Raw genomic sequence first — 21283 nt, forward strand, 5'->3', positions numbered from 1 at the left:
GGCTCTCGCCTGTCCCTCCCAGACTGTCTTTGAGCTCTCAATATTCCTGTCTCAGTTCCTGAAGTGTTAAGATCACGTATGCGCTCCACTGTGCTTTTATTTTGTCAAGAAAGGGTTTCTCTTTACAGTTGTCCTGGAACTCACTCTGTATCAGGATGACCTTGAACTCACAAAGCTCCTCTTGCCTAGTCTCCACCACTGCCCCGCCCTGCTTTTCTAGGGTGCCTCATCTTATTTAGTTAGTATAATGGCCTCTGAGATATGAATATGATTGGCCCGTTTCACAGAGGAAATGGAGAACCTGAGGTCTGAAGGTCACACAACCAGGAAGTGGCTCAGTTTCCCAAACTCTCACTCTACTTCCAGACTTAGGAAAACTGCCACCCCCTCCCTCAATCATGCAGCCAATGACATTCCCAGCTGCTTTCCCTCCAGCCACCTTCCTGGCCCATAATACTTCTTATCTCTATTATATCTCGGGGGGGGGGGCTCCTTAAGCAGGAAAGTCAACAGCACAAAAGAGTTTCAGGAAGTCCCTAAAACTGATCAGATTTACGAGGCCCCTCACAGTAAGCAATAAAAGCAGAGAGGGACTAAGGGGAGCCAAGTTCTAAAGACCCTCAGATCAGGCTAGCTGCCTGAAAGAAACAGAAATCAGCTGAAGAGGTTTAGACTTACTGAGTCATCACTTGAAGGGATGCTCTCCAAGCTGCTGAGCCGCCTGCAGGCTGTGCAGTGGGCTCCAGGTCCCCAGCTTTGGGAGCTGTCACCCAGGCTGGGGTGGGCTTTGGTGATGCAGCTGTCTTTGAGTCACATCTGCTCCTCTAAGTAACCTCTCACCCATATTCCTATAAGTAACCCCAATAAAACTCAGAGGTTCACCAAGTTGGACTTTGGTGGCATCCACACTTTGTTCTGTCCGGGGCTCCTTATCTGGGGTGAGTAGATGTGTGTCTGCATCTCCCTGGGAAGTTCTGTCGTGCTTCCATCCTCGGTCTCCTTACCTCCTCTTTCCTCCCTCCTCTCACGAACCACCTAGCTGTCCCACCTGCAATGATTATCTCTGCATTGCTCTTCCCAGATCTTTCTCCCCACCCTGGACCATTTCCCAGCTCTCCTGAAGCCTCCCTTTATGCTTGCTTTGGACCCGCGCACTACACACTGTGTGGCTGAATGAGGGCTGAGACCTGGACCGAACACATCCTCGCCACAGTAGCTGGTCTTTGTCAGTGGCACACAGAATGGCCTAGACTTCCTGCAGTTGGCTGTGATGCTCTCCCCAAGGCTGAGATACATGCATTTCTGTGACAGTCAGTACTCTTACATCCCCCAACTCAGCAGGAGGGGATAATTCCTCAGTTCTTAAGTTCCTCCAGGTCTGTCTCCTCTAGCGGATGGCCAGGAGAGTTGGGATGCAGGTAGCAGTCTTGAGAAACAGTTCAGGAGACTCAGGACGGAGGTGAGCGTCCCAAAGGATGGCGGAGCTGCTTCCGTTTTGGCCCCGCACTGTCTCCCAGAAAAGGCCTGCAAGGGTTGCGAACTGGAGTTCTGTGAGGACTGGGAGAGGAGAGAGAGGTAAACCTCACTTGGGCTTTCCTTCTCTTTCAGCAGGTCCTGGAGACAGACCAGAAGCTAAGACAGTTGTCCCACTGTGCTTTCCAGAACTCTTCAAGAACTGGAAAGAAAAGTTTCTCCTGCTGGGTTTTGAGAAAACCAAAGGCTTCCAGGACTTTGGAATCAAACAGACCTGGCTAGCAATGTCAGCTGTCACTTCTTAGCAATGTGACATTGACCAGTTAACCGCTGTGAGCCTCTGTTTCCAGCCCTGAGAAATGGGGCTCATAGTATCTACTTATTGGGTGTTTGAGGGCCAATGCAATTTGAGAGGCACTTTAGAATCCCATAAACGGGAGCTCCTTCAAGCATCAGGCTCTTCGGTAGGGTTTTGGGCTTGCTGGCGGGACTCTTCTGAAAGCCAGCAAGGAGACCAGGTGCATCTCGTCCAGATGAGCCCTGCTACTCAACAGAACTAGAGGCAGGGAAAGGAGCGATAGGCAGGCTGGGCACGTTTCCATGGTGCTGGGTCAAGCAGGCAGCCTTGGGGCAGCGACTGGCCCATTGCCCTCTGGGGGCACTCTCTCCCCATGAGGCTGATGTCCAATCCTATGGACTAATATGGAGGTGGAGAAGTGCATGAAAGGCAGAGGAGGGAGAAGAGAAGGAAGAGTCAACGGTGGAGAAAGGGCCGGGGAGAAGGTTGGAGGGGAAGTAAGGGCCAGGCAGGCACAGGGTGGGGCTGGGAGAGGGGCCTGTGGCCCTGAGGGCAGCGCCAGCCCTGGAGGGAAAGCTCCGACCCAGGGAGGGAGGAGGGACAGGGAGGGAGACCAGCAGCGCTGACACAGCCTCGATGTGTGGAACGGGCTGGGGTTTGGCCCACAGGTCAGGCGTCTGGCAGTATTATGGGATGGAGAGGCCTTAGGAGACAGGGAGAGTATTATGGGCTGGAACAGCCTTAGGAGACTGGGGAATATTATGGGCTGGTGAGGCCCGGCTCCAACTGGAGGCGGGAGGAAGGGGTGCGGGGCGGGAAGGGGGGGTGGTGGTGGAAGGGAGTATTATGGGCTGGAGGCCTCCTGCGACCAGAGGCAAGAGTATTATGGGCTGGCAAGGCCTTCGGTGGCCAGAGGGGGGAGCAGCGGGGGATGGCACCGGCTGCATGTGACTGAGGGGGGGCCAAGTTGGGGGGTGATGAGTGGGGGTGGGGGAGCTTATTATGGGATAGCTCTTTGTACCTACTGCGGGGACTGCTTCTCCAGAAGATATTATGGGATGTCGTGTGTGGGAGGGGGAGGGGGGCTGGGGGATTATTATGGGATGGTGGTGCAGAATTGGGAGGGCCTGAGGAGCTCTTCTCCAACCCCCCTGCCAGTTCACCCCTTACTCTCTCACCGGTGGTTCTAAGGTCAGCCTCCCTCCAAGAGCCCAATGGGAACACCTGAAATTCATCTCTCTACACTCTTCACCCACACACACCAACAGCCACTCCACGCCTCCATACTGGGCACCTCAGCCCATCCTAGGCATCTCCCCTGTCTAGCAGCCACCTCCGGACTGTGGAGGGGAAAATGTAACTCCTGGATAATGGGGAGAAAGCCTCATAGCAAGGTTATGGTGGCCAGTGGTTCCCACCTGCATGTCACCTTTGACCCCCAAATTCTCATGCCACTCTCCTCCCTTTCCTCCCTCGGGTCCACGAAGTGGGGGCCCTTGGGTCTCCCCTCCCCCGCCCCTCCATTTCCTCTCCACCTCCCTCCACAGCCGTAACCAGTAAAACAGGCGGCCGGCTATTATGGGATGGCTGCTCCCAGCAGCTCTGCAGGGAGGGGGCGGTCACCGCGGAATGTCTCTTGTGGGTGGCTATTATGGGATGGCCGCCTCTCTTCGGGGAGGGGTGGGGGCTAGGGAGGGGAAGTATTATGGGATGGACCGAGCACAGCTGGGTGGGGCTGTCCTGGGTAGGTAAAGCTCAGGGGAGGGCAGGGAGGGGGGAAGGAAAGGAAGGAAGAGGGAGGGAAGAAGCTGGGGAGGGTGGGGTGAGCCCTGGAGCCAGACCTGAGGCCTGGCAGGAGTAACTGGATAGAGAGGTTTCTTTGGTGACAGCTGTTGGAAGAGGCCCCAAGGGCAGGCTCCATCGAGCCAAAGCCTAGGACACCTGGGTCCTCTTCACATCTTGGGGGTTGCGGAGTACAGGGTATGCAGGGTAGAGCTGGAAGAGCTCCCTGCTACGTGGTTCAAGCACTCCCTTCCACCTGTGCCGCCTATAGCCTGGGGACTATGTCTTATGCAGGGGGTTGAACACAGACTTGTGAACGCCGAAAATGTAGAGGCTGGGTGGGCTCCTGAAGGACAAATGTCCCTCCACAAGCCCCGTACGGGCTGCATCCTGTCTAGCTGTCTAGTCTTCCCAAATTCTCATTCTGCCAGGGCAGAACACTAGCCCCTGGGATCTCTGGGCAGAGGTGTGAGGAGAGGACTGTGTGCTAAACGCTCCAGGATACCCTCCTCAGGGTGTTATTCCGGGTTCTTGTATACCATAGGGTGGAAACAATTCTAGATAACTGGCTAGAGAGGCTGCCCCCTTGGGTGCATTCATTAGGAGATTATACCATCCTTAGTCTCTGTGGGCCAATCATGTTAGTGGCTTATTTATAATTGATCAAGGAGGTGAGGATGGGGCAGAGCAGGGAGGGGAGGCACAGAAGCAGGAGGACCACAGCAGCAGCACAAAAACATACCCTACACCTCTCTGGCATTCAAAAGACAGGGAGTGGAGGTGGAGATTTGGCTCAGCAGTTAAACCACTCTTACTGGTGACCCGGGTTCGGTTCCCAGCACCCTCAAGGTGGCTCAGCTGCCCATAACTCCAGTTCCAGGGGCTATGACACTCTCTTCTGTTCTCTTCACACACTGGGCATGCACATGGTGCACATACGTACATACATGTGCACAAACACTCATGCACATAAAATAAAAATCTAAAAAGAAAGATTCAACTAAAAGATAGGGAGGGATTTGCATCTTCTTGTGATGGTGTCAGGGAGAGGTGGGGAGTGAGAGAAGCAAAGGGGTAAGTGGGTAGAATCTGCAGGGGCAGCATGGGTGTGGCTGATGAATGATATCAATAGTTAAGGCATAGACAAGAGTCTGTGACTACCTACTTGTAAACCCTCCCTGGTTTATATTCCCCCACATGTGGTGATGTGGCGTACATAGGAGAGGTAGGATCTGAGGAAGTTGGAGATACTTATCACACAACTGAATTTGAGGCCCAGAGACATGGTAGATGGAAGAAAACAGGATTAGAAGAGGACCTAATAGGTATCCAGCAGCACTATGTAGGAAGGAACAGCTTTCCTGAAAGGAGGGATACATACGTTATAGTGTCTTAAAAGAGCCATATCCTAGCTGAGCAGTGTTAGCGCACACCTTTAGCACTCAGGAGTGCAGAGGCAGTGGATTTCTTGAGCTCTGAGTTCAAGGCCAGCCTGGTCTACAGAGCCAGTTCCAGGGCAGCTAGAGCTACACAGAGAAACCCTGCCTCAAAAAACAAAAATGAAACCCAAAAACCAGGGACTGGAGAGATGGTTCAGAGGTTAAGAGCACTGACTGCTCTTCCAAAGGTCCTGAGTTAAATTCCCAGTGATCACGTGGTGGCTCACAACCATCTGTAATGAGATCTGGTCCCCTCTTCTGGCATATACATGCAGGCAGAACACTGCATGCATAATAAGTAAATAAGTAAGTAAGTAAGTAAATAAATAAATAAATAAATGGAAGCATGAATGAGAGAGACTATGGAAGACTGTGGGGTGGAGGGAACGGGCCCGTGCACCACAGTAAACACAGCCAGAGGGTGGTCCAGAGAGTTCAGGTAAGGTTTGGAAAAAGAAAACGTGAACTTCAAAGATGATGTTGGGAGCTTTTGATAAAAACTTAAGGAGATTTGCTTGCTTGTTTTGAGACAAGATCTCACCATGTCTCTCTCTGGCTGGCTCAGAATTTACTGTGTAGACCAGGCTGGCCTCAAACTCGGGGATCCACCTGTGTTTTGAGTGCTGGGGTTTCTACCATCGTGCCCTGTCAGACTCTAGTCTCGAGATGAGAAGATACTTAAATGTGGAATGCTCGTGGTTGCGCTCACAGGATCTGATGGAAAGAAGGTAGCACTGGTAGTCTGGGAGCAAGGAGATGCATTTGTCAGAGTAGAGCCTTCCCCGCTTCTCCAGCACTCACTATAACCCAGTCCTTTGAATTTCACGGAGAGTGTTATGTGTTGGGGCCCCTTTTCTAGGGAGTGAGATGAGCCACACAAGGAGAGATAGCACGAGGGCCTGCCAGCTCACTTCGGATCAGGAAAGCTTCTTCCTGTGCGAAGTTCTGGTTCCTTTTCAACCTGTCCAGCTTCCACAGATCTTTGGTCTTCCTGAAACAGGCAGATCAGAGCTGAGGAAGACACCTTCGCTCCGGCTACAGGGAAAGAGGCAGCTAGGTAGCGGAGCTGGGATTTTGGTTTTTCTCTGACAGCCATAGTTTCTGGAACCCAGAAAGAGGGAAAAGTGGTTGTCCTGGAACTCAGAGACTAACACGCTTCTGCTTTCCAAGTGCTGGTGTTAGAAACACCCTCTACCATGCCATGTCTGTCTGTCTCTCTCTCTCTCTCTCTCTCTCTCTCTCTCTCTCTCTCTCTGTATGTATGTATTTAATTCTGTGTGTGAAGTGGAGGATTGGGTCCGAACAAAATGAGGATGGAAGCAATTAGTGGTATTATGAGGCTTCAGGATATACAATTGGGGAATGACTGAAAAAAAATGTAGGACACTGAACATCAACAGAATTTAGTATTTAAAAATCAAGGTAGGGGCTGGAGAGATGGTTCAGGGGTTAAGAGCACTGGCTGCTCTTCCAGAGGTCTTGGGTTCCATTCCCAGCATCCACATGGTGGTTTACAACCTCCCGTAACTCCAGTTCCAAAGGATCTGGTGCCCTCCTGTGGCCTCCATGGGTGCAAGGCACTAACATGATAACAGGGGCATATGTGCAGGTAAAAATACTCCCACACGGGGGCTGGAGAGATAGCTCAGAGGTTAAGAGCACGGATTCCTCTTCCAGAGGTCCTGAGTTCAATTCCCAGCAACCACATGGTGGCTCACAACCTTCTGTACTGAGATCTGGTGCCCTCTTCTGGCATGGAGGCTGAACACTGTGTACATAATAAATAAATCTTTAAAAAAAAAAAATACTCCCACACATATTAAAAAAAAAAAAGTTTTGTGTAGTCGTCCCTACCTATAATCCCTGTAATCCTAGGATTTGGGAAACAGAGCAGGAGGGTGATTCGAGACTATAAAGAGAGAACCTATCTCAAAAGAAAGAGGCAGTTGGGTATGGGTCAAACACCTTTTGTCCCAGCACTCAGGAGCAGAGGCAGGCAGATCTCTGAGTTCAAAACCAACCTGGTCTACAGAGTGAGTTCCAGGACAGCCTAGGCTACACAGAGAAACCCTGTCTTGGAAAACAAACAAAATGGTTTAATGGCTCAGTGGTTAAGAGCACATGATATTCTTGCAGAGGACCCAGGTTCAATTCCCAGCACCCACCTCAGGCAACTTATAACTGTCTGTGACTCCAGCTCTAGGGGATCTGATAATACCCCTTCAACCTCTGCCTCATACACACACACACACACACACACACACACACACACTCACCCCTAATAACTAAAAACAAAACCAAAATAACTCCAAGCAAACAAGTAGACGAATGAGGGTAGCACGTGTGCCACACAGTGATGTGCTCCAGGAAACATGATAACTTTATGGCATTTCAGCATTGGGAGCATGGATGGATGCCACTTACCAATCAAAATCCTTTAGCAAGTGGGACCAGCCTGGCCTCTCCTCTTTCCTCTTGTGCTGTGGATCAAACTGGGGGCCTTGCATGTCCTAGGCAAGCCCTTTCCCAGCGAGTGACAGCTCCAGTTCTAGCTGATACCTTTGCTGCTGTTTTGAGACAGTCGCCAATTTAGCTCAGAATGGCTGCAAACTCAGGATCTTCTTGTCTCTGCCTCAAGAGTGCACGGTTCGAAGGCATGCATCATCAGGCTCGGCAGATTGTTTTGACAAACCTCTTGTAAATCCTCTAGATTAGTGGTTCTCAACCTGTGGGTAGTGACCCCTTTGGGGAGTCTGAATGACCCTTTCACAGGGGTCGCCTAAGATCATTGGAAAACACATGTATTTACAGTATGACTCATAACTGTAGTAAAATTACAGTTATGAAGTAGCAACAAAATTAATTTTATGGTTGGGGGTCACCACAGCATGAGGAACTGTATTAAAGTGGACGGTTGGGAACCACTGCCCTGGGGCCATCTCCCTAGACCTATATGGGGATGTGATCTCTCTCCTGGGGGCAGTTAGGATTTGTTCAATTCTCTATGACAGGACATTGGGAAATGCTGATCAGCAGTGATTCTTTGGCCAAATATTTTTATATTGTATCATGGTCTCTTTGGTAGTTTAATGCTTCTTTTTTATTTAATTTTATTTTATGTGCCTTGGTGTGAGGGTGTCGGGTACCCTGGAACTGGAATTACAGACAGTTGTGAGCTGCCGTGTGGGTGCTGGGAATTGAACCCGAGCTCTCTGAAAGAGCACCCAGTGCTCTTAACCCCTGAGCCATCTCTCCAGCCCCTAATGCTTCTTTTAAAATTATTTATTTATTGGTGCCTTGTTAGCGCAGTTGGTTAGAGCATGGGTGTTGATAGTAATATTTTTTTGATACTTGTTTTTACTGAAGCCCAGGCTGGCCTTGAGCTCATAAGTAGTAGAGTGTGGCCTTAAACTCTTGATCATCTTGCCTTCTGCGTGCTGGGATTACAGGTATGTGACACCATCCCCAGCCGTTTGTTTCTTTTTTCTTTTTTCTTTTTATTTTTCGAGACAGGGTTTCTCCGTAGCTTTTTGGTTCCTGTCCTGGAACTAGCTCTTGTAGACCAGGCTGGCCTCGAACTCATAGAGATCCGCCTGCCTCTGCCTCCCGAGTGCTGGGATTAAAGGCGTGCGCCACCACCGCCCGGCTGCTGCCGTTTGTTTCTTGCAGGAAGGCACCTGTGTCTTTGTCTTTCTCAGTCATGCCAGCTCTGTGCCTTGCTAGGTACTCTGTCCAAGGTATGTTTGAATGGATGACCATGAGGGATGGGAGTCCAGAGAGAGCAAGGTACTATGGAGCATCCTCAGTTCACGTGGGTATGATGGCATATCTATCCATAGAGGCTGCCTGGGCTTGAGAGAGGCCGTGGAGACTGCTGGAATGTTGAGAAATAGTTTTTGGATGGGGGTTTATAATTAGTATGAGATATTCTGGGTCAGTTAAAGTTCATGCAAGTTTTTCATCTAGTCAGCATATTCTTTATTTGATTTTACACAAAATTTCAGAGCTGGAGGTAAGCATCTAGAATATACCTGGATTTTGATTGGCTTGGATGGGGCTCTAGATTGGCTCTGTGTTCCTGAGAGTCTGGAAATGGTGAGCTAGGGAGCCCCAGGTCCTGATGGTTGGGAGACTTCTGGCCAGAATATTCCTTTTGCCCAGAAAGGGAATAAGGTGTGTACTAATAGGGGCGGGGACAGGGCAGTTAGAAGTTTGCCACACCCTCTCTGCTCTTGGGTGTTGGAAGAGACTGACAACTTCTAGAGATGGGGGAGGTTGTGAATATTATGGGATGTCTGGCCAGAAGACCTGCGTGAGACGGTGGAGTACAGCAGAAGTATTATGGGATGTGGCACTGGGTTGTGTTGGGAGTATTATGGTATCATGGGCTTCTTGCAATTATGGGATGTCCGAGTAGATGGAGTAAATGATGGGACAGTTCCCCACTGTTGGGGGGAGGAGATTTAGATGTCCATTTGTGGGGTGACTGACAGTAGAGCTGCTGGTCATTAGTATCTCTTTGATAGGGAGGAGTATGATTTATGGGCCATGGAGCTAGGAAGAGACCAGAAAGGCTGGGGTATGAGCATCTAGAATCTAGACCCTGGTGTGCAGACTGAGGGCAGCTCTAGGGGATTGGCTATTATGGGATATCAGTATAGAAAGTGGGAGACATTATTACGGGATGTGTGTGGGAGGAGGCCGAGTGTCCGTTGTTGTAGTGTGGGGTGGGTGAGCTTCTGACAATCATGGGATATCAAACTGGGGGTGGATGAAGGGTGGTTATTATGGGATGTTAGTGGGGGATGGGGTTGAGTATTATGGGATATGAGGCTGAAGTACTGGGAGGGGTGCTTATTATGGGATGGCCAAGGGGAGGGAGGGGTAACGAGTTATTATGGGATGTTAGCAGTAGGGCCAAGAGTGAAGAAGTTGGCAAAGAGTGGTTATTATGGGATATCTGAGGTGGGGAGCAGGTTTAGTTTGTAAAAGGTCTTCAGTATATGTCAGTAGCCCCCGGGCATATATATGCATGGAGTGTTGGGGGCGGGGTGTGTGTATGTGGGGTGTCCGTGTGTATTATGGGATGGCCAGGAGGTGGGCGGTTGCCCGGGTGACGCGCGCGCGCGCTCGACGGGGGCGTGGCCAATGGTTGCCTGAGCGACGAGGGGGCGGGGGTTGCCCGGGAGACCTAGGGAGGAGGGTGGCGGTAGTGGAGGGGGGGGGGTTGGAGTTGGTTGAGGTTATTATGGGCTGTCCGGGGGGCGGGGCCTGTGCGGTGGGATTTCCCGGCCGGTGTTTCGGGCCCTTTAAGAGGCGACGCCGGAGCCGGAGCCATTTTCCCCCCTTCGGCCGCTGTGAGGAGGAGCCGGAGCGGGAGTGACACCGGCGAGACCCAGCGCGACCTGAGGCGGCTGTAGGGTGAGGAGAGCGCGAGGCTCTGGGAGAGACGTCTCTCACAGCCCGACATCATCCAGGGGGTCGTTCCTTCACCTGTCCCTTCCTCAGGCGTCCCGGGGCCCGCGGGCCGTCCCCCGGCCAGGGAGCCGACCCTGTTCCTTCTCTCCTGAGGCGTCCGGGTTGCCCTCAGGCGTCGCCCTGCCCTGAGGGAGTCGTGCTCCCCGCGCCCCTCTCCCGAGCTCGGCCTCCCACAATGCCGGGCGCCCGCCCCTCGCCCTTTCCTCACTAGCCCCCCGGGACACGTGGCCCGGCCCCCTTCTCGGTGGGAGCTCGCTTTCCGCCGGCGTCCCGACTCCTGGGGACCCCGGAGCGCCCGAGCCTCCACGCCCCCTGGTCCCCGCTGTTCCGGAAGAGAACCTGAGTTGTCCCAGAGGACAGCCTTTGGAGAGCTGCCCTGTCTGGGGACTGGCCCCTCCCCGGGCTCAGAGAGGTGCCCCCCCACTCCCAAGTGACCTTGTGTCCCCGAGCGCCGGCCGCCTCCCCTGACCCCCGCTGCGCCTCGCCGCTCGGACCCCTTCCCCAGTCACTCCTTGCTTAGTCTTGCCCTGCTTGTCCCCCTCCCCGCCATGCACCAGCCCGACCTCGGGGGCATCGCTCCCTCTTCTTGGGGGCTTCTGCTGGGGAGCTTGCTCACAGGCTGTCCCCGAAGAGTGTGGAACTAAGTTCAGCCTGAGTGATTCGGGTGCTCGGCTAAGGTGGCAGGGCCAGGGGGGCGGAAAGAGCGGGTGGGGGAGGGGGACTGCGCGTCACTCACTGTTCTCCCCCCTCCCCCGCACAGTGACTCGGGCCAGTGTAGAGGGCCCCAGGCCGCAGGCAGGAGCAGCTGGGCCAATTCCCTGGCCGGGGAGCGGAAGGGGATGGCGTCGGGCCTGGGCTCCCCGTCCCCCTGCTCAGCGGGCAGTGAGGAGGAGGATATGGATGCACTTCTGAACAACAGCCTGCCCCCACCCCATCCAGGTAACATCTTCCCAGAGGGCCCAGGGCAGGAAGGAGGTGTTTGATCTTTCTAGAGACTTTAGTGAGGCTGAGTGCGTTGCTTGTCTCCTGTGTGCAGAGCCCAGGGTGGAGGGCATCCGAAGGGAGTGGTTCTCTTCTGCGGAGCTCGTGTGTGTGTGTGGGGGGGGGGGGGGGGGGTGCGTTGGGGGGGTGGAAGCCATGTGCCTCTTGGGCACCGCGGACCCAGATGTAAGCTAGCTGTACTCAAGGCTGTCTGGAATACTCTGCAGTTCCCAGTTGAGGGAGCTCTCTGGGTTAGCAGGCAGTACCTGGTGCAGGTTCTTAGGAATGCAGGTGGCCCGGACTCTTGGAGACTCTGCTGGTGACATGGGGTGCGTTAAGATTTCTGTTGTAGGAGCCCTGCCAGGCGCCTGTGATCCCGCGGTTGTTCTCGAGAAAAGAAAGTGGGGAGTGTTGGTTGTTCTCTGTCCGATTATTTTTAGCTTGTAATCAGTTACCGGTTTTTTGCGCTGTTTCAAGAGTGTGAAGTTTGAATCTCGCTCCTTATCGGATCTAGAGAACTTTGAGCTAGGCAGATTATTGGAATTTTTTAAGTGGGGAAAGGATGGGGAGGGTTAAGGGAGAATGCAGTAGACTAGTGAGGAGAGGCAGAGAGAAGGGACTCCTTTTCCCTGGTGTGGACATAAGCCTGGCCTCTTCCCCAGAGGCTTTGGCCACTCTGAGGTAGTTTGGGGTCTGGCTTTGTGGTGTGAGGTGTTTGTGTGGGTGTGTTAGGGCTTTTGCACTATCAGTGTTTTGGGGTGGCTCCCTGGACTGGCCAAACCCGTATAGTTATAACTAGCCTGCCTGAGTGCCTGTCCTCAAGTGATGGTTGATGTCATGCTTTTAAGTGGATGTCTTCCACTTGTCTCCTTATTCAGAGCCCCTTAGTTAAGATACCTATTGTTTTATTTGTGACTCTCTGTTCACTTAAAAAATTAAAATTTAAATTAAAAAAAAAAAGCAAGCCTCTCTCCACTAGTACCATTTCTTTATACACACAGCTGCATCATTCTCGAGTCTGGTGGTCCTGGTATTTTGTTTTTGTTGTTTCTGATTTTCTCAGTGTAATAGTCCTGACATCTGCTCTGTAGACCAAGCTGGTCTCGAACTCTCAGAGATCCACCTGCCTCCCAAGTGCTGGGATTAAAGACATTCACCACCACAGTCTGGCCTGTTTTTGTTTTTTTATGACATGGTTTCCACTTGTGCCTTTTCCTTAGATCCAACTGGAATTTGAGGTTTCCAGAAGAAATGCTTTTCAAATTTGCCTTTTCCTTTTTTTTTCTTTCAAGACAGGGTCTCACTATGTGTAGCTCTGGCTGTCCTGGAATTAACTTTGTAGATTGGGCTGGCCTCAAACTCAAAGAGATCAACCTGTCTCTGCCTCACGAGTACTGAGATTAAAGGTGTTTGCCACCACTGCCCAGCAAATTTGACATTTTCTAACTTGGAATTCTTCACTTCAGTCTGAGACCATTTAAGAGAGCTGTTTTTTTTTTTTGTTTGTTTGTTTGTTTTTAATCTTTCGAGACAGGGTTTCTCTGTAGCTTTGGAGCTGTCCTGGAACTAGCTCTATCCTCGAACTCACAGACACCGCCTGCCTCTGCCTGCCGAGTGCTGGGATTAAAGGCCTGTGCCACCACTCTCAGCAAGAGCTGATAGTCTTCATATCTTTGGCCACTGGGATAAGAGACTTAGATTTGCATCACATCGCTGAGGCATAAGGCTGCACATTTCTGCGTCTTTCTGGGATGGTGGTGGGAAGGAGGAGGCCTATTCTTTGTGAGGGCGAGATGAGTAGTGCTATCCCACTAGTGTTGGTCCCCAAATTAGTCTTCTGTTATCCCACTGGTCTAGGGCCTCCCTCCCAAGTCTAGTGTGAGCGCTGCAGGCTCTCAGTGTGAACTCTGCCCCAATATGTAGCATGACCCAGTTTTTCCACTTGACACACCCAATCTGCCCCTTTCCCAAATCTCCCTCAATCTCACACAGCATGTTGCTTATCATTTCGGCGTGTGATTTGCCTGAGGAGTTTGAGGGTTGTGTATGGATGGAAAGGTATCTGCTCAGCTTCCATGAATTTGTCCTTGTCTCCCTTCTCTATAGGCAAAGATGAAGAAGGGAAATGTGGCTGATAGAGGGTAGTGTGAGGGTCTTGGGGGAGGAGCCTCCAAGACAATGATTGGAGAGTGAGAGGGACCTTCTAAGCGGTCTTGACCCTGGGATGAGTGCACACCAGAGGCTTGTGCTGCCTTACTCCAGAAGGGAAGAGCCAGGATCATTTTAGGGCTACTTCTGGGCTCATGAGCTAAGAGTATGTGTGGGATTAAAGGGAACTTTTTTTTTTTTTTGCGCTATTCTCTTGGTCCTACTACTTTTTGGTGGTCTGAACATGATTTCCATATATTGGATAGGATTTTTGTTGGGGATCTGAACTTTGAGACTGGTTGTAGGCTTCATTCCTCAGGCTAAAGCTTTTAGGTGTCTTCAAGGGAAAAAGGTCATATAGCTTGATAGCCTCCACTGAGTCCTTGTTATTTCTTAGTTGTAATGTCTTAAAAAAAATTAAGATTGAGTACAGTCCTTCAAATAGTATCCTTCTTCATGCTGTCTTGGTTTGCTTGCCTGGAGCTTTAGGGTGAACACTTACAAACGGTGCCGTGCTTGAGTAGGTAGTAGAGATCATTGGCTTTGGACCTAGGGCCAGGTAATAATTTGAGAAGTTTTCTTTGAGGGTACTCTTTGCTCTGTGTACTTCTGTCGGCTCCACCCCCTCCCCGCCACTTCCTGTCTGTCCTATGTTGGCACTAGGTGCCCTGGGCTGGCTTCTGCGGTCAGGAGCCATTTTCCTTCTCTTCAGTGGGTGAGGCACTCCCTTCTCTCTCCTCTCTTTCCTACTCCCCCCTTCTTGGGCGGGGGTGGCTTGGGAAGAGAGCGAAAAGAGGGAGGAGGGAACTGGTAGCTGGTGTACATGTCTGATACAAAGAATGCTACCTCCTAGCCGTCTCCCTCTGTGCCCCTTTCTACCTATCCTTGTCCAGGAGCCCCTGTGTTACCCAGGCTTTGTGTGTGCTTCTAGCCAGGGAAGGAGGTGGAGCCAGATGGGAGGGGGGTTGGGAAGGGGAGATGGTGACAGCTGGGCTGATTCCGGGGGCCCCTAGGGAGAAGAGTCGCCTGACCCAGGAGAAAGCTGGAAAGAAACAGTAGAACTAGAGATGGAGAAAGGAAACTGGGAATGGGTATGAAGTTGAACTGGAAACTGAATCTGGACTGGGGAGATTCTGGTGGTTCTGAGCAGTGATAATCTCAAAGGGGTTTGGTAAAGGTGTGATTTCTCAGACCCTGAACCTGGTATTTGATCTGGGGTGATGTGGTGAGAACTGAGTTTGTGTTCAGTGCCTCTGGTTAGTCTTCCCTTGCCTCTGTTGTATGGGCCGTTTGGCCACTTTGTGGGAGACCTGGATCTAGTTCTGTAGGCAGTTCTGTGGTGAGGAGAGGAGGTAGGGGCCTGGACAGCTGCCGAGGTGGGCCTGCTCTAGCCTGGCAGGTTTGTTTCAGGGCTAGCCAGCTCTCTCTGTCTGTCTCTGTGCTGGCTGTCAGCTCCTTTCTGTGTAGTGTAGTAGTTCTCTTTAGGAGAGTCTGTGATGAGAAATGGGCAGAGACAGTCTAACCCTCTGAATTAGATCCTTAATCTTCTGCCGTTGCTCTTTTCCCTGTCTGCCCCACTTTGCCAAATGCATGTAGAAAATGAAGAAGACCCAGAAGAAGATTTGTCAGAAGCGGAGACTCCAAAGCTTAAGAAGAAGAAAAAGCCTAAGAAACCTCGAGACCCTAAAATCCCTAAGAGCAAGCGCCAAAAGAAGGAGGTAAGTGGGTGACTGAGTGTTCTGGGGAGTGAGAGAAAGGAAGAAGGAGGTACTCCGAGAGCCCTTGTAGGCCTGAGGGTGTTTCTCCTTCTGGAGCTGTGGGTCAGGTTCTGGGATGAGCTGCAGGACTATCCTGAGGTCAGCATGTGTGTAGCATGTGTGTCTGTCTCCCTCTCCCCCTTCCTTGCTCCAGCGTTTACTCTTATGCCGGCAGCTGGGGGACAGCTCTGGGGAAGGGCCAGAGTTTGTGGAGGAGGAGGAGGAGGTGGCTCTGCGATCAGACAGTGAGGGCAGCGACTACACTCCTGGCAAGAAGAAGAAGAAGAAGCTCGGACCTAAGAAAGAAAAGAAGAGCAAGTCCAAGCGGAAGGAGGAGGAAGAAGAAGAGGATGATGACGATGACTCAAAGGTGCCAAGACTGCTGTCCTGTCCTCTTTCCTGCTAGTGCCTGTCCCTTGTTCCCAGATCCTGCCCTCAGAACACAATCTCTCCATATAGTTGTGATTATTTCATCCTAGCCCTCTTTTACCCTGCTCTTGCAAGTCATAGTTTCAACTCACATTCTCTTAGCAAGTGTGGACAGTAGTAGGAGGCAGATCCTTGACTGTGTTCTCTCTGCAGGAACCGAAATCATCTGCCCAGCTTTTGGAAGACTGGGGCATGGAAGACATTGACCATGTTTTCTCAGAGGAAGATTACCGTACCCTCACCAACTACAAGGCCTTCAGCCAGTTTGTCCGGTAAGTCAGGAGGATCTTAGGGAATGGAAAGGGAGAAGATTCCTTTTAGAATTTCTTTTTGTTTCCTTTTCTCTTTTATTTTTATACATGGCCATCTTTCTTACTCTTGTCCATCTTATTCTTGTTCATTTCTTTACCAGACCCCTAATTGCTGCTAAAAATCCCAAGATTGCTGTCTCCAAGATGATGATGGTCTTGGGTGCAAAGTGGAGGGAGTTCAGTACCAACAACCCCTTCAAAGGCAGCTCTGGAGCTTCAGTGGCTGCTGCAGCTGCAGCAGCTGTGGCTGTGGTGGAAAGCATGGTGACTGCTACTGAAGTTGCACCTCCCCCTCCGCCTGTGGAGGTGCCTATTCGCAAGGCCAAGACCAAGGAGGGCAAAGGTAAAAGAATTTAATGAAGAGTCCAGGGTGGGCTTGGGAAACAAAAGACAGCATAGGAATGCTGTATTGCCCCTAAGGTAGGCGGCAAGAGGCAGGAGTAAGCCTCAGATTTAGAAGATAAGGTAGGGTAGAGCAAGCTTAGGTGAAGACTTTGTTCTCCCATCACTTGCCTTACGCTGCACATTTGGCTGTATCTTGACTGTAGGTCCTAACGCTCGGAGGAAGCCCAAAGGCAGCCCTCGAGTGCCTGATGCCAAGAAGCCTAAACCCAAGAAGGTAGCTCCTCTGAAAATCAAGTTGGGAGGTTTCGGCTCCAAGCGTAAGAGATCCTCGGTGAGCACCTGATCCATCCCACTGGGGAAGGAGGGAGTTGTGTGGTGGAAAGGATGTTGCTTTCTGTCTGGTACGTAAGAATGGGGGGTTTACTGCCTTAGACAGGTGTGACTAGGCTCCTTCTGTACAGTTCTTGCTGGGGTTCTTTCCATTCTTTCCTGGGCTTGGACTTTTAACTTTATTCTTTTCTCATTTTTTTCAGAGTGAGGATGATGATTTAGATGTGGAATCTGACTTCGATGATGCCAGCATCAATAGCTACTCTGTTTCGGATGGTTCTACCAGCCGCAGTAGTCGGAGCCGCAAGAAACTCCGGACCACTAAAAAGAAAAAGAAAGGTGTGTTTCTTTTCTGTACTTATGTGTGATGGGACAGGTGGGAATGAATGGCCATGGAAGAATCTCCCTTAGGAGATCAGGGCTGGGGGGAGGTGGTTTTGTTCTAATAATTGGGCTTTCCCTCTTCCTTGCCCAGGCGAGGAGGAGGTGACTGCTGTGGATGGTTATGAGACAGACCACCAGGACTATTGCGAGGTGTGCCAGCAAGGCGGTGAGATCATCCTGTGTGATACCTGCCCCCGAGCCTACCATATGGTGTGCCTGGACCCAGACATGGAGAAGGCCCCCGAGGGCAAGTGGAGCTGCCCACATTGTGTGAGTACCTGGCTGCTGTGGCCCCTGGGTACCCCTAAGGAAAAGGGTGGGGTGATAAGCTTCCTTAAGCCTAAGTAGAAATAGAAATGGCAGTGTCTTTGGCTTTGGGAAACATTTAAAGGAACAATGGAGTAGGTTCTGGCTTGGGGAGGGGGTGGGGGTGGTAATAATCTGATCTCTGGTTTTTTATTGCAGGAGAAGGAGGGCATCCAGTGGGAAGCTAAAGAGGACAATTCTGAGGGTGAGGAGATTCTTGAGGAAGTTGGAGGAGACCCAGAAGAGGAAGATGACCACCATATGGAGTTCTGCCGAGTCTGCAAAGATGGCGGGGAGCTGCTATGCTGTGACACCTGCCCTTCTTCTTACCACATCCACTGCCTGAACCCCCCACTGCCAGAGATCCCAAATGGCGAATGGCTCTGTCCCCGTTGTACTGTAAGTGACTTCAGTGAAGGTGGGATGTGGGAGCAGTATCATATATCTCACAAGGGTTTGCTCTCTGTAGGCATGGTGAGACTGAGGTTGGGGAGAGGTTATTGGAGACCTGCTACACATTTTCTTTCTTTTTTTTTTTTTTTTAATATTTATCTCTTTATTATGTATACAATATTCTGTCTGCATGTATACCGGCAGGCCGGAAGAGGGCATTAGACCCCATTACAGATGGTTGTGAGCCACCATGTGGTTCCTGGGAATTGAACTCAGGACCTCTGGAAGAACAGGCAATGCTCTTAACCGCTGAGCCATCTCTCCAGCCCCTGCTACACATTTTCTAGCTGAGGCAGGAATTTCTTTTCTCAGTTAGTCTTGGGACCCCATTTCCTGTGAAATTAACTGAAGAGAAGAGATAGTGTCTTAGTTGATAGTCCTCTGAAGCAGGATGAAGTACTGTTCTAGTTTGTTTAGAGTAATCATTCCTGTTTTTTTGTTTTGTTTTGGTGGTGTTTTGAAGTGATGTAGTCCAAGCTGGCCTTGAACTCACTATGTGTAGCTCAAGCTGGCCTTGGATTCGTGGTGTCTCCTGAGTGCTGGATGATAGGTATGAACCCTACACGGGATCCTGTCTTTAAAAACTTTAATTTTGGGAGCTGGAGAGAGTGATAAAGAGCACTGATACTCTTGCAGGACCCTGTTTTGTTTATTGTTGTTTTGAGAAGGGGTTTTTATATGTCTTGCCTGTCCTGGAACTTAACTATGGAGACTTGGCTGGCCTTGAACTCAGATCTGCCTGTCATTGCCCCTTGCCTGCCTGCTGCACTGAAGTTTCTTCCCCTTCCCGTCAGCCCTTTGTTCCTCTTTAATAGGATTGTGTCTACTGTTGTGTCCTCTGTACATACAGGATTTATGTACCTCTAAGTTTAGGATTCAAAGATTAGAGAAAACTTGTTTTTTTTTCTTTTTTCTTTTCTTTTTTTTGGTTTTTCGAGACAGGGTTTCTCTGTCATTTTGGAGCCTGTCCTGGAACTAGCTCTTGTAGACCAGGCTGGTCTCGAACTCACAGAGATCCGCCTGTCTCTGCCTCCCGAGTGCTGGGATTAAAGGCGTGCGCCACCACCGCCCGTCGAAAACTTGTTTTTCTAAGACTGACTTAATTTGACTATATGATTGCCATTTTTACCCATTTTCCTGTAAATGACATAACTTTATTCTTTATAGCTAAAAGAATGGCATTGTATAAATGATGCTACATTTTCTTCATTCTTCTGTTGATGAGAGCCTAGTTTGGCCCCATAACTTGGCTCTGGTACACAAGTGCTGCATTAAACTTTTATTTTTGAGACAAGGACCTCATTATGTATCCCAAGCTGGCCTTGAACTCATACTGTCCTACCTCATCTTCCTGAGTATCAGGAGTAAAGCTCAGATTACTATGCCCAGCTTCATTTCAGTCCTAATGTCTTACCTCAATTCTTGATGACATAGACTTTTCGAGAGCCCATTTAGGTTGTTTAAGATGGGGAATTGCTTGACTCCAGTTCTGTGACTTTTCTCTGCCCAGCTATTCTGGGTTATTGTTTAAAGTATGGTTTCTTGGCCTTTTGTTTGTTTGTTTGGTTGGTTTTGGGTTTTTTAGTTTTTGTTTTTGTTTTTTTGAGACAGGGTTTCTCTTTGTAACAGCCCTGGCTATCCTGGAACTCATTCTGTAGACCAGGCTGGCCTCGAATTTAAAAATTGGCCTGCCTCTTCCCCTCAAGTGCTAGGGTTAAAGGCATAAGCTGCCACCACCAGGCCCTTGGCTTTTTATTATTTATTTGTTTGTTTGTTTATTTTTAAGGCTCTGTGATATCCAGAAAGGGAGAGAAAATTCTAGAGTTTTTTTACCTAGGGAGGGTCATGGGTTTAGAGTTTATTTGACATGAGGTCTTAATGACTTATTGACAAGATTAAAGTTGTGGGATTGACTGCTAATTTGTTTTTAATTATTTAGAAAGTTTTTTTCTGTTAGGGTCCCACTTTATAGCCATGGCTGACCTGAAGCCCACTGTAAAACAGATAGACTGATCTTCAATGAACAGAGATCTACCTACCTCTGCCTTCCCTGTCCTGGTATAAAGGACTTAGGTCACCAGACTCCCTATAGTTTTTAATTTTTATTTTCTGGGTGTAATGGTACAATCTTTTAATTCTAGCAGAGACAGTCAGAACTCTGAGTTTAAGGTCAGTCTGGTCTATATATTGAATTTGAGGTCAGTTAGGGCTCTACAGTTAAGAATTATCTGAAAAGAAAAAAAAAGTCAGTGTGTGTGTGTGTGTGTATGTGTGTATGTGTAGGGATCCAGGCCTCTGCCTGTCAGGAGAGCTGCAGTGTTCTACTCTATTATTCCACTTATTCCTTTGAAAAGAATCTTGGTAAGCCTAGCTGGCAGCCACCAAGCTCCTGGGATCCTTCTGTCTCTGCTCCCCTGGTACTGGAGTGCATGACTATGTATGGCTGTCGATGTGGGTGCTGGTGACTTGTTTATGATGGGCGTTTTGCTGTGTGTGTGTGTATATATGCCATGTGACAGAAGAGGGTGTCAGATCCCCTGGAACTGAAGTTACAAGTGATTGTTAGCCACACGTGAATGCTGGGAATCAAATCTGGTTCCTCTGGAAGACCAGCAAGTTTAATCTCTCCAAATGCTGGCCATTTGAACTCATGTTCTCTTACTTGTGCAGCAAGTGCTCTTACCCATCCACCCATAAACATTAATGTTTATTAATTCTTGGGGAATTTCATACATCTCTCTGTGGTTTTAAAGTGAGATAAAGTGGTCTCTTTTTCAGTGTCCAGCTCTTAAGGGCAAAGTGCAGAAGATCCTAATTTGGAAGTGGGGCCAGCCACCATCTCCCACTCCAGTGCCTCGGCCTCCAGATGCTGATCCTAATACTCCCTCTCCCAAACCTTTGGAGGGGCGGCCAGAGAGGCAGTTCTTTGTGAAATGGCAAGGCATGTCTTACTGGCACTGTTCCTGGGTATCAGAACTGCAGGTAAGCCTGGGACAGGCTGTCCATGTGGGGGCAGAAGTAGTGAGAAAACAGCCTTTTAATAGCAGACTAGATAGAGATGCAGGATGGTTTACTTTCTCTTTCTGCTCCCAGCTGGAGCTGCACTGTCAGGTGATGTTCCGAAACTATCAGCGGAAGAATGATATGGATGAGCCACCTTCTGGGGACTTTGGTGGAGATGAAGAAAAGAGCCGAAAGCGAAAGAACAAGGACCCTAAGTTTGCAGAAATGGAAGAGCGCTTCTATCGCTATGGAATAAAACCGGAATGGATGATGATCCACCGAATCCTCAACCACAGGTACTACTTTGGCTCCACGGAGGTAGTGTGCCCATGGAGGAGTGGCTCTTACTAAAGGGGTTAAGAGTGG

General features: G+C 50.1%; 1 protein-coding gene across 7 annotated transcripts in view; it reads left to right on the forward strand.

The window, feature by feature from the left end:
* The first annotated feature begins 10261 nt into the window (after positions 1 to 10261).
* Positions 10262 to 21283, forward strand: part of Chd4 (chromodomain helicase DNA binding protein 4) — a 36772-nt gene continuing 25750 nt past the window's right edge. For 3 of the 7 annotated variants that reach the window (XM_041631689.1, XM_041631695.1, XM_041631711.1), the window contains exons 1-12: positions 10262 to 10413; positions 11231 to 11409; positions 15196 to 15317; positions 15511 to 15726; positions 15939 to 16057; positions 16198 to 16439; positions 16645 to 16772; positions 16975 to 17110; positions 17247 to 17425; positions 17621 to 17860; positions 20693 to 20896; positions 21008 to 21213. In XM_041631689.1, coding sequence (XP_041487623.1) covers positions 11310 to 11409; positions 15196 to 15317; positions 15511 to 15726; positions 15939 to 16057; positions 16198 to 16439; positions 16645 to 16772; positions 16975 to 17110; positions 17247 to 17425; positions 17621 to 17860; positions 20693 to 20896; positions 21008 to 21213 — 1892 coding nt within the window. In that variant the 5' untranslated portion in view covers positions 10262 to 10413; positions 11231 to 11309. The remainder of the gene's footprint in view (positions 10414 to 11230; positions 11410 to 15195; positions 15318 to 15510; positions 15727 to 15938; positions 16058 to 16197; positions 16440 to 16644; positions 16773 to 16974; positions 17111 to 17246; positions 17426 to 17620; positions 17861 to 20692; positions 20897 to 21007; positions 21214 to 21283) is intronic. The other 4 variants (XM_041631736.1, XM_041631718.1, XM_041631703.1 and 1 more) reach the window with 4 other exon arrangements.

This window comes from Microtus oregoni, unplaced genomic scaffold, assembly GCF_018167655.1.
Source record: "Microtus oregoni isolate MIOR12 unplaced genomic scaffold, Mior012 000002F_ref0000024, whole genome shotgun sequence".
Classification (NCBI taxonomy): domain Eukaryota; kingdom Metazoa; phylum Chordata; class Mammalia; order Rodentia; family Cricetidae; genus Microtus; species Microtus oregoni.